General features: G+C 50.7%; 1 protein-coding gene across 1 annotated transcript; it reads right to left on the bottom strand.

Moving 5' to 3' along the window:
• Positions 1 to 6479: 6479 nt before the first annotated feature.
• NKX2-3 (NK2 homeobox 3) lies at positions 6480 to 11473 on the bottom strand. Its single transcript, XM_039357013.1, has 2 exons — positions 9282 to 11473; positions 6480 to 7387 (listed from the first exon to the last, which is right to left on the bottom strand). Exons 1-2 carry the CDS (start codon positions 9853 to 9855, stop codon positions 6759 to 6761), a joined length of 1203 nt encoding a protein of 400 aa, XP_039212947.1. The 5' UTR covers positions 9856 to 11473; the 3' UTR covers positions 6480 to 6758.
• Between the last annotated feature and the right edge of the window lie 430 nt (positions 11474 to 11903).

Below are 11903 nucleotides of genomic sequence, written 5' to 3'. Positions count from 1 at the left end.
GAAGTGTCCTTTTGTTCATGCATAACTGCCTTGCTGCATCTTAATTTATCTTCTACTGACTTATCTTTTAGCCTTTACTAGAGAGTTTTGTCCTAGGAAATGTCACCACTTGGGAATACATGCAATGATATCTACATGTTTACTGTAACAATGTCTATTGTTAGAACAGATTTTGCATTTGTTCTCAGCTTCTGCTTTGCTTTGGTATCACCCTCATAGGAATTAATTTTATGGTGTTTCGTGTGTCCCTGCATATCTTAAGATGATTCTATAGTAATTTGGGATATCTGGGAATTGCATTCACAGCACATCTGGATGACACCAGATCAGATTAGGAAACATTAGGAGGGCAGGAGGAAAAATGGAAATGATTGATCTCATCTACAATTTACCCACATTCCCTGCTAATATCATCTAACAGATTACTAGGGATGGGGATAGGAGTTCCCTCTCATAAAACGTGGATAAGATGATTCCTTCCTTATCAGAGATCTCTCTAAACAAGGATATGAATCTTTAAAATTAAAGGATGGTACCGTGAGTGCAGCTGCCAAATGCACTCAAGAACTTTTTGTTTGGTTGTTCATAGGTTGAGCCCCTTTCTGTTTTGGTTTTGAAAGAATGAGAATAAATCTTTAGATATTTCCCCAGCTATAAGTTCTTAGGCATCCTGTCTTCCTGGTCTCTGCCCAAATGTGAGATGGATGCTTCCCAATCCAGCAGCATATTTTTTAGCTTTTCCCCCAAAATCGAAGATAAGGATCGTTCCCCCCTGCCCCCCCCCTTTTCCACTTTCTGATTTCAGGTATTGGAATGCTGCATTCCATGCAGCAATGGAATTAGGCTGGATCTTGAAACTAAAGTGTGACTATTCTGAGAATGAAGGGTTGTGGAAAGAGCAGGAGGCAGTTTTGGTATCAACAGCTAGCTGATAAGGGAACATGAAGGCCTTCCCAGATGCATGTTGATAGGTCATCAGGACGGAGGTTGGTGATTGTAATATCTCTTTATATACTGTATATCTGAAGATGTAGTCAGATAGAAGCCAGTTGGGTATCAATTGTCACCGGTGTTCATTCTATTTACTCTTGAGAAGAATATTATCCTTCTCCACCATTGATATGTGGAGTCCTTAGGGCCCTCTGAGAGCAGAGGTTCTTTTGATTATTCAGCTAGGTAACATCATCATGACGCTGATGATGACACCTACTTGGTTAATGAAACATTAGGAAGCAAACCAACCAAGCTCTGAGAGCAGTAACCGTTCCACAGTTCAACCCTGAGCTACATATATCGTCTTCTATTGGAATTATTTGATATATTTAGCAGCAGGAGAATTATTCCTGCTGCAATAATTATAGTCCTAGGCTTCTTAAAAAACCATAAAATACAAAATATTATCTGCTGGATACTATGTTTCCATTAACTTCTATACTACTGTAAGTAAATCTACTCTAGCAGTGAAGCCATTTAAGATGCAGTTATTACACCAGCCAATAGATGGGGATGTTGCCAAAGGTACCGCTCCCATCCTCTTTCTTTGTGCTCTGCCTGGAGAATACAATATATTGTATCGCCAATGTCTGGGTTGATGGAATCAGGAAAGAGCTGCCCTTTCAATGAGCAGCGCCAGGGATTTGCATGCCAAGAAAAATCCGAGTTGCTGCTGCTGCTCCATCATCTAGCATCTATCTATGAGTTGCTAAGGAAACCACGGAGCTGGATTGAAAGGCAGCTGGCCTTAGCATTGCAGCCTTGTGGCAGTAAAGGTATTCTAGGCTTTCCTTAAGACGTGGGACACAAGATCACGAATTCTTGCTACTGCTACCATATTGTTCATGGATGGTGGGAGGAGGTGATCATTCCTGGTTCCACAGAGGGCATCTACAAAATGTTGCTCTGCGTGCATTCAGGCTACTCCGTGTATTTGCTGATTGCCAATCAGTTCTCAGCGGGCTATTACAAGGGGTTCTCCTTTGTGATTAAAGCCTCTGTTGCTTTTCCTCCTGCTCATGAAAAAAGCAATCTAATTATGGCATTTTTCTCCTTTCCTGGAGGGTGTGTCTTCTATTATGGTCCAGTGGATTAGTGTTTCCTCAATCTTTGAATTTTAACTACAACTTTGCTACTCCTTGGCCCTATCTTTTACAAAATTGATTTGCTGTGTCAACGATCTTCCTTCTCTTCCAGCCCCTCCTTTTCCAGATATTTTAAAGATCGATTGTAAAATGTCAAGCCAGATGTAAAGAGAGAGCGGAAATGGGAAGGCAAAACTGCCAGCAGTAGAGTTACTTCTTCTCTTGTCTTGCTCAGCTCCAAGAGTTGACCAAAAGGAAGCAGAGGCTGGGAATTTCATGGCTTTATAGTTTTGAACTGAATTTTGATCTGAACTTGAACTTGAATCTCCACTGAGACCACTGTGGAAACCACTGCTCCTGATACCGATTGTGTGCATGTGCATCTTTGAGTCAGTTTTGACTCTTATGATTGCCCAGACAGGTTCCTGCATTATTTTTGGCAAGACTTCAGAATAGGTTTGACATTGCCTTCTTCCTAGGGTTGAGAGAAAGTGACTGGCCCATGTCAGCCAGCTGACTGCCTAAAACAAGATTAGAACTCATGGTCCTCCAATGTCTAGGTTTCTACCCTAGATATTTGCTTTATAATCTCCTCCAGCAAAAGCTGGGTATAGCTTGAAAACATTCCTGCAAAAAGAGCTGGTGGGCTCTGAAAAGCAACTCTTTCAGAACCTGAATGGCAGGATGCTATGATTATAAGGATTGGGAAAAGAAGAACTGGGCCAGAGGGGCTTTTGATCTGATTCTATGTTCTAATTATTACAGATCAATAAATCAAAAACAGATCAATGAGGACCGAGAGATGTTTCTACACAAACTAATTCATTGAAATCTGGTGCCCTATAGGTGTTCCACAGTTGGTTGCCTGTGTGCCATCTAGTCACAGAATGAGCTACTCATCAGTGAAGAAACTTTCTCTTTTCCCTGAATATTTAAGGATCTCAAGGATTTGTAACTTCTACAGTTAACTGGCATCCCAAGGGGGTCCTTTCAGGCCATCTTCTCCAAAGGGATCACAGATTCAATGCATCTCAAGGGAACTGGGCTGCCTTAACATTTTAATATAAATGTTTATAATTTGTGGAGCCTTCCAGATCCATATGGTAGTGGAGTTGAACTTAATTTGTAATGCACTTTTCCCAGTAGTGGCAACCACATGGGATTATTAAATATTAATTATTTCATTATTCCATGGTCACTTTGTTCGTATAGACCGGTACTTTCTTCTTTCTTTTGCTTGGGCTTTATTTTTTCAGAGATTTTTTTTATTATATTTATTTATTTATTCATTTAATTTTATTTATTTATCCATTCAGAGAAGTTGCAACTATGCAATCTTTCAGAATTAAGGGACCTGGAACAGCTACTATTTCCAGATTCCATGACCCTATGTGGGGTTGTATAACATCTCCACTCAAATGTTAATCTAGGTTTGAAGCATTATACCTTTTTTTCTTAGTGTCTGCACTTCTCCAGCTGTGTCTTCAACTCTGACTACTGGAATTATGGGTACTGATTCAGAGCTGCAATGAAACACTTTTGGAAATTACCAGCTTGAGTAGTTAAAAGAAATTACCTCATGCAAACGGAAAGACAACGTGGAAACTGCTGCATGGTCCCATCCTGAAAATTTTTCTATTTTCTTGGGAAAGGGGGTATTCAATTGTAATATGCCCCCAAATTAGTATACTGTAGTGGTATGTTGTACAGTCTCATTCCATTGCAGATGCAGATCAAGCCCACGAGCCTGAAGGCAAAATCAATAGATGGCAGGTCAGGTGATAGACAAACTATCCCTATATCTTTTAAATTGCACTGCTTGATCATTGCAGCTACTTGTGTTTATTGTGCTGCAGCAGGTTTTTATATGAAGAGTGGGAGCAAAATGTAAGAATAGGTATACTTAAGAAATTGGTTAGCCCACCACCATTACCGAAAAAGATTATCACCTGCAGTGGACATGCTACAATATATCGTGCCATCTCCATAATTCATTCAAATGTAATTTAGCTCCCAATTTAAAAGGGGGAACAGTGCCTATATTCATTTTTCTTTTCTGTTCCACCTTGTCTGCTTCTTGGAGACTGCCTGGACAAATCCCTGCAGTTTTCTTGGTAAGGTTTTCAGAAGTGGCTTGCCATTGTCTCCTCGTTAGAGCCTAGGGAAAGTGGCCAGCGTAAGATCAACCAGCTGGCTTCATGTCTAACCAGGAGCAAAGTCTCCAGGTTTCTAACCTGATGCCTTAACCCAGTGTTTCTCAACCTTGACAATTTTAAGGCATGTGGACTTCAACTCCCAGAATTCCACAGCCAGCAATGCTGGCTGTGGAATTCTGGGAGTTGAAGTCCACATGCCTTAAAATTGTCAAGGTTGAGAAACACTGCCTTAACCACTACACCAAAGTGGCTCACAGTATTGAGTTACTGATAGGCATTCCAGACATTTTGGTAGAGCTGAAAAAAAAACTCGGTCATCAGATCCAGGCTAATGGCTGCAGACGCCTTACCCATCTCCTTCTGAACCGGCTGGTCTGTTCTTGCCTGTGCTCATTTGATTTGTGTCTCCCAATGGCAGGAGTGGAGCAATGCTACATGGAGACCTTAAGGCCATGTGGGAATGATGAGAGTTCTTGCTCCTTGTGTGTAGAGCTGAGGCTCAATCTTAGAGGGTCTCCATGGCTGTAGTGCGTGCACGAACCTTTTTCCACCCTTCTGGAAATGTATGAGGTCAGTCAGAGGATTGGAGAGAGAGGCAGAATAGGTAGGTAAGATGTGTTTGTTCCCAAAGCCTCCCCATCTCTTCTCTTTGCCCTTCAGCATCTTTTCCCTTTCAAATCCTAATCAAGGCAACTTCTGCATTGAACTGGGTCCCTCCGCCCTATCTCGCTCTCGGCCTGCAGGCTTAAAGGGGGGGACAGGACATAACTGCCCATCGTTTGCCCGTCGAAGCCCAGCGTGGGGACAGCGCAGGCCGTCAATCAATCGTCAATCTCGTCCCTTTGTTCCAAATAGCAATTCTACCAATGCCGCTTCTCAGGCCCTTCCCGGCTGTTCCTTTCCCGGCCCTGTAGCCACAATGGACCTCTCTGCGCAGCTTGGCACCCTCTCCTTGCCCGGGACAAAGGAATTACAGTGGACGGCTGCCGAAGGGGCTGGAAGGAAAAACCTTTGGCTCCCGAGGGGCTGCATCCGCACCAGCAGCTGCGACAAATCACACCCTCTCGTTTGGCTAAGCGAAGTAGTCGCTGCGGGCTTTGGCTCAGCGGCTTCGAGGATTAGGACTCGGCCACTGCTCGCCAAAGCCAGTGGGCTTCTAGGGCAGTGTTTCTCAACCTTGACCATTTTAAGGCATGTGGACTTCGACTCCCAGAATTCCACAGCCAGCATTGCTGGCTGTGGAATTCTGGGAGTTGAAGTCCACACGCCTTAAAATGGTCAAGGTTGAGAAACACTGTTCTAGGGCGACGCTGTAATGCGGGTTCCTCCCCTCCGGTCGCCTTTCTCAACCTCTGTTCGGTGTCATGCGAGATTACTCTGGTTTAAGATTAGCTAACACGGAAAGGGGGAATGGGGGGGGTGTCATGCAGGTGAATTCACCCCCCCCCCAGGAAGGCCGAGCCTCGTGGACTAATCCTGCCTCTCACTTATGAGGCTCCAAGCAGGACGTCTCCCCTAGCAAAGCGGAAAGGATGGGGTGGATGGAGAGACACCGGTTGATCTTCGCCAACAGGGCGCACCCTTAAAGTGTTGGGGGACTACAGTTCCCACCAAGAGAGACTCACGGGTTCAAATACATCTGGAGGGGACCCCCTTGCCGAAGCATTTGCCTATACCCGCTCCCTCCTGTCATTCCCCAGTCCGGGCAGCGAGGTGCCATGGGCGTGGCAGAAGGGCTTCCGAATGACAGAGTAGCCCCCGGGGGCGGACGGCTAAGCCTGCGCAAGGGACAGGGCTGGCACCGACTTATCCGCTCTTGCCTGGGGTGGAAGCGGGCCACACCATCCTCCCGCGCCAAGAGACTTTCCCTGCCTCTCCATAGCAAGGCCAGCTCTCGATATTGCACCTGGTTTATTGTGGCATCCTTTTAACTCCTCGTAGTGCGGCTACATCGATACATTTAATACACGGGTAGCAGGAGGGGACTCGAAGGAGGCGGCCTTTGCTTTGTATAAGCGAAGCGGCTTTCGGCAACGCCCGTCCTCGGTTTCCCCACTGCAGTCCAGGCGCGTAGCGCGGAGACTCCCCGGGTGCCCCTGCCCCGTCGGAAAGCTTCGGGGCCTTCGTGGAGGCCGGCGGGGGCTCTGCCTGGGGGAGTCCAAATAGACTGCAGTGTTTCTCAACCTTGACCATTTTAAGGCACGTGGACTTCAACTCCCAGAATTCCACAGCCAGCAACGCTGGCTGTGGAATTCTGGGAGTTGAAGTCCACGTGCCTTAAAATGGTCAAGGTTGAGAAACACTGAGGGTCTGTTCTTGTCGATCGCGCCGATCCAGGTGAGCTCCGAGAGCGGCCGAAGCGCTGGAGACCAGCCACAGACAAAGGTCCCTTCCCCTCTTCGCCCGAGGCCGCTTCTCCGGGCGTCGCTCCCTTTCTCCCCAGAAAGGATCCCGGCCCGGCCGCCGAGCGGCTGCGGAGGATCAGCGGCCCTCTGGCCCCGCGCTATTCCAGGAGCGGCGCCGCCTACCAGGCCCGGATGCCCTGAGTGCAGGAAGAGCCGGCGGCCCCCTGGTGCAGGGGCTGCGCTCCGCCGGGGAAGCCGCCCATGTTCACGTAGGGCCCCGGCGACGGCTGCACCGAGGGGGCCACGCCGTTCCCCGCGGGGTAGCTGCAGCTGTAGCCGGCGCCGTAGGCTGCGCCGGGGGAAGCGCCGTAGGCGTAATTAGGGAAGCCGTTGTACGTGTAGGAGGCAGCGGGAGCGTTGTAAGGCGCGCTGTAGGCCTGCGAGCCGCCCAGGCAGGGCTTGCCGTCCCTCACCAGCACCGGCACGGCCACTCTGCGTGGCGGCGGGGGCGGCGGCGGGCCCGCGGGAGGCTGCGGGGCCGCCCCCGCCGCCGGGCCGCCGAGTTCCAGGGCCTTGTCCTGCCGCTGCCGCTTGCACTTGTAGCGCCGGTTCTGGAACCAGATCTTGACCTGAGTGGAGGTGAGCTTGAGGTTGCTGGCCAAGAGCTCCCGCTCGGGGGCAGAAAGGTAGCGCTGCTGCTGGAAGCGCCTCTCCAGCTCGAAGACCTGCGCCTGCGAGAAGAGCACCCGCGGCTTCCTCCGGCTGCGCGCCTTGGGACGCTCCGACGCCGCCTCCGCGGGCTCCTGGCCTGCAAAAAGAGCGAAAGCGGAGAGGAGTAATCGAGCAAGAAGCCCCGGGGGATTAAGGGCGAGGCAGCCCCCCCCCTGCGCGAGGTTGTTGCCCCTAAGCCGCTGGTTTCGGTGCCGCCAACGCCTGGAGATACACCTAGCCTATAGCAGGAGGCCCTTTTCAGACTTCTACACACCTGCATCACTTGGTGCCCTTTCCAGGTTCTGGGCACGAGTGTCTGCAATCTCTGCCAACATGATGCAGGTCGTGGGAATGGGGTCATCAACTGTTCCCTGGGATGAATGAGCATGGAGGGAATCCCCCTCCTTGGGAAGCCTCCTAGGTCTTCTACTAAGTGGGGCCTGGATTTGTCCCAAAGTCCCTCTTGATGCCACCAAAGAAAAGTCAGGCCACAACACAGAAAATCCTTGGGTTTCCTATAATGATTTGCTGCACAAAGTTTAGTATAAATCTCACGAAGAATTCGTATCTGATTGAGATCATGCTTTCCACCCACCTACAAGCCACTGTGATGGAATCCACACAATGTACCAATCTGAAACAAACCATCTTCTGGGTTAATCTCTGTTTTACAGGATGATTACAGACTGAAGATTCCACAAGAGGCTCAAAAGAACCTCTGGACTTTTTTTTTTTTTTTTTAAATCAGGCAAAAATAAAAATGGAGCAGAACAGCATTTTGACTTGATGCAACAAGTGCAACACGACCAGACCAACCAGGAACCCAACCAGGTTAGCAATGTACGTGTTGGGTCTCCAGCTGCACACAGCTCTAGCCTCAGGACTTGGAAATGAGAGAGCAGCCCTTGGAGGCCCAGAGTTGCCTGCCATTTTCCTTGCCCTGAGCAAAAATCAATCATTTTTTTCTCCTTGTTGAAGGGGACCGGTCGCTGGAAAGAAGTGGGAGCTGGAAGAAGGACATTTGCCCACTAGATAAGAGAAGGACAGTTTCAGTATATCTCCCCTCCTGCAAATCCAAAAGTGCTCTTCGCTTTTCCCCATCGCAGAGTCTAGGCCTGGCAGGCCCCTTCTAAACAGATCTGGAGCAAACTGCTTTCCACACTCCTGAGCAAAGTCTGGTAGCCAGATTCTCCCCCCCTTTGGGTGCTTTTCCGTGAGGGCCTAGGAGAGCTTAAAGCTGCCTCTGAATGCGACCTCCGGTCTCCAGCCTACGAAAGGCCTGGCCTGGGCTCCGTGATTTATCTCCTCACTCTTTGAGAGGGGCTGGGTGGGCCTGGGGGAGAGTAGAAATTGCTTTTTTGCTTAGCTTACAGCCAGTTTTCTGGCAAGTGACTTTAACAGGGCTGACTCTCCAGATGGCGGGTACAGGGTTGCATGCCCTGCACAAAGCTAACCCCCCCCCGCACAAAAGTAAACCAATCTTATTTCATAATTAAAAATCAACCCCCTCCCTTTTAGGGACACAGCCCGATACATGGGGTCTCAATATTTCGACAATAGCTATCATAACCCGAGTGCTTCCACAGCCGCCAGCCTTTTCCCAGAGACCCACAAGACAATTTGCTCAAAGCAGCTTCCATCGCGTCCCCAACCAGATCGGGCAAGATGGGGGTGCTTAAAGCAGAGACCACCCGAAGAAGCCCCGGAAAGAGGTTTAGAACGGCCCGAAGCGAACTTGCAGAGCGAGAAGCAACATCTGGGAAAATGCGTGCCGGGAAGACGTTCCGCGCTCAGCATCCCCATCTGCTCCGGCTGACAAAGGAATCGTTGGGAGGCTCCAGGGGAGGGCAGGGCAACCCGGACCCCACGGGCTCCGGGCCACTCGAGGAGATCTCGAGCCGTCCGCGGGGTTGGGCGGGCTCTACTACCGGCCCCGCAGCCTCCCAGGGCCGGGACCCCCAGCGCTCTGCCCACCTTCCTCCCGGACTCACCGGTTCCCGAGTCCTGCGCCGGCTCTGCCTCCTCTGCCGGGCCTTTGGGCTCGCAGGTGCCCCGCAGCACCGCCTGCACGTAGCCGCCGGGGGAGAAGCCCCCGTCCGCTCGGCTCTTGGTCGAGGCCATGGGGGACAAGAAGAGCCGCTGCTCCTCGCTCTCGTCGTCCTCCTCTCGGTCGGAGAAGCGGCAGCTCAGCAGGCAGGAGGCAACGGCGGCGGCGGCGGCGGCGGGGGCGAAAGGCGCTTCCAGGGGGGCCCCGAGGCGTTGCTGCTGCTGCTGCTGCTGCTCCAGTTTCAGGATGTCCTTGACGGAGAAGGGGGTGGAGGTGGCGGGGCTGGGGAGCATCCTGGGCAGGGAGGCGGGAGAGAGGGAGACGGCCAGCCCGGCTGGGGCAGAAGGGCCGCGCCCGGGAGCGAAGCCAGGCGAAGTGGCGTCCATGCGAACGCGGCGCCGCCTCTGCCAGTCCCCGCCTCGGCGAGGACCAGCAGCCCGCTCTGGACTCGGAGCCGCCTCTTCGGCCGAGCGGGGCGCGTCACGGCGAGGAGGGGCCGGGCTGGGCCGGGCCCCCATTGGAAGGCGGGGAGCGGGAGCGGCCCTCCGAGGAAACCTGCCCGAAGGTGTGAACCGGCCGCGGGGAAAAGCCGGGCCAGCCGGACCGCCGAGGCTTCGGGTCAGAGGTGACCCCTGGAGACCGAGGGGGCCCCGGAGCCTCGTGCCCGGGCGCGGGGAGCCTGGCACCACCAAGACCGCCGCCCGGGCAGGGTTCGCGGGGATCGGGCAGAGCCGGCCGAAACCAAGAAGTCCCGCTGACTCCACCTGGCCCGGCCGCGCCGTTTCACCGCCCTGCCCGCCCCCGGGGCCCGAGTGCGGGGATGTCCCGCTCGGCCCTCGGGCATTTGCTCGGAGTCGCCTGGCTTGGCTTTTCCGAGAAGACTCGGAGGGACCCTCGGAAGAAAAGGGCCGGGTGGGGCGCCGCCAGCGCCCTCCCCCCCCTCCCCGGCTGGGTAAGCGGGAGCTGCCTTGGAGGGTGATGGGACGGCTGCGGAGGCGGGCGAAGGATGGGCAACCCGGGCCCCTGAACCGCCAGAGCCTCGTTAAGTCTTATTCCGGGAAGAGGAAAGGAAGCTTCCCAAAGGAAGGAGGACGGCGGCCATCCGCTTCTGGTCACCTGTGACAGGGCTCTTCTTCCCCGTCGTTTTAAAGCAATGGCACTCGAGAGAACAATGGCACCCAATGGTCGTCATCACAAGGACGGTTAGGATAGCTGGCACCGCCATCAATGTATGCAGGGCTGTTAAAAGTTGTGGATTGCCTCGCTGGACGTTTTTTTAAGAAAAAGATCAGAACGTCATTGCAGAGGTGGCTTTTCGCCATGATCAAATGCATCTCCTGGTTCAGAAGCAGTGTGTCTGCGGGTATGTGAATAAGACTAAAAGGGATTGGCAAAAGCTATGAGTTTTCTACTCTAGTTGTCTGGTCTATTATGGAACAGGAGTGCTATATTTTTATTATTCCTAATAATAATCGTATTATTTATAAAATCTGTCTAGGAAAAAAAAATAAGTCCTTATAGCTGCTGTAATCTTGTGTTCCCCAATTAGCTGTGATGATCAGAATTTATCCTGTTGTGTATGCAATCTGAATAAAAAGCTCCAAATTTTCCTTTCCTTTCCTTTCCTTTCCTTTCCTTTCCTTTCCTTTCCCACAGATGACTGAGGAAGGGGAAGTCTGAGAGAGATGGGAGGAAGGTACCCAAAGTACGGGGTCAGTTCTGAAAGTCCCCTTACTCATTTTCATTACTCATTTTCAGGTTAACTTATTAGAATGATTTAGTGTGGCTATTCAATGATGTCACTACCGATGGATAAAATGGATTAAACTCGTGCGAAGTTTCTTAATTTCCCTCTTGTTGGCTCTGCTGTTCTCTCCTGGGAATTATTGCAGAATTCAGGAGCAGAGGGAAGGGAAGGAATGGGAGGCTCTACAGCCTGGTCCGGTGGGTGCTGGGTAGCGAAAATTCTTCCCAGGCTCTGTTTCCTAACTCCCCCCTCCCAGCTCGACCAGCTGGCCCCTTTTTCCGCTGCCAAGACTTACTTTCTTTTCTTTCTTTCTCTTTCTTTCTTTCTTTCTTTCTTTCTTTCTTTCTTTCTTTCTTTCTTTCTTTCTTTCTTTCTCTCTCTTTCTTTCTCTCTCTCTCTTTCTTTCTTTCTTTCTTTCTTTCTCTCGTTCTTTCTTTCTCTCTCTCTCTCTCCTTTCTCTTTCTTCCTTCTTCTTTCTTCTTACTTTCACCTTCCCTTCCTTTCCCTGGGGTGGGGCAAGCTAGAGAATCCCAACCAAAAATAAAAATCCACAAGGTTCCCGTATCAGCTCTCTGCAAATAAACGTTGAAACAGGGTTATACAAAGAGACTACCCAACTTGTAGGAGGTTGACTTCCTGCACTTCATTTTGCACTTCATTTTGCAGTGGCCATTACTTAAAATGGATCTACAGAGTTTAATAGATTTGATTTCCCCTTGAAATTAAGTGTGCTGAGATTTTAAACCAGAGGTACAGATAATGACCTTTATAATTAGGTAGCAGGGCCCTCAGTAGGGAACAGGATGAGGAAGGGTCTGT

Source organism: Crotalus tigris, unplaced genomic scaffold (genome assembly GCF_016545835.1).
Source record: "Crotalus tigris isolate CLP2741 ecotype Arizona unplaced genomic scaffold, ASM1654583v1 scf7180000018862.1388955, whole genome shotgun sequence".
Lineage (NCBI taxonomy): Eukaryota > Metazoa > Chordata > Lepidosauria > Squamata > Viperidae > Crotalus > Crotalus tigris.
Note: the sequence above shows the minus strand (reverse complement) of the source record. Positions and strands in the feature narration are given on the sequence as shown.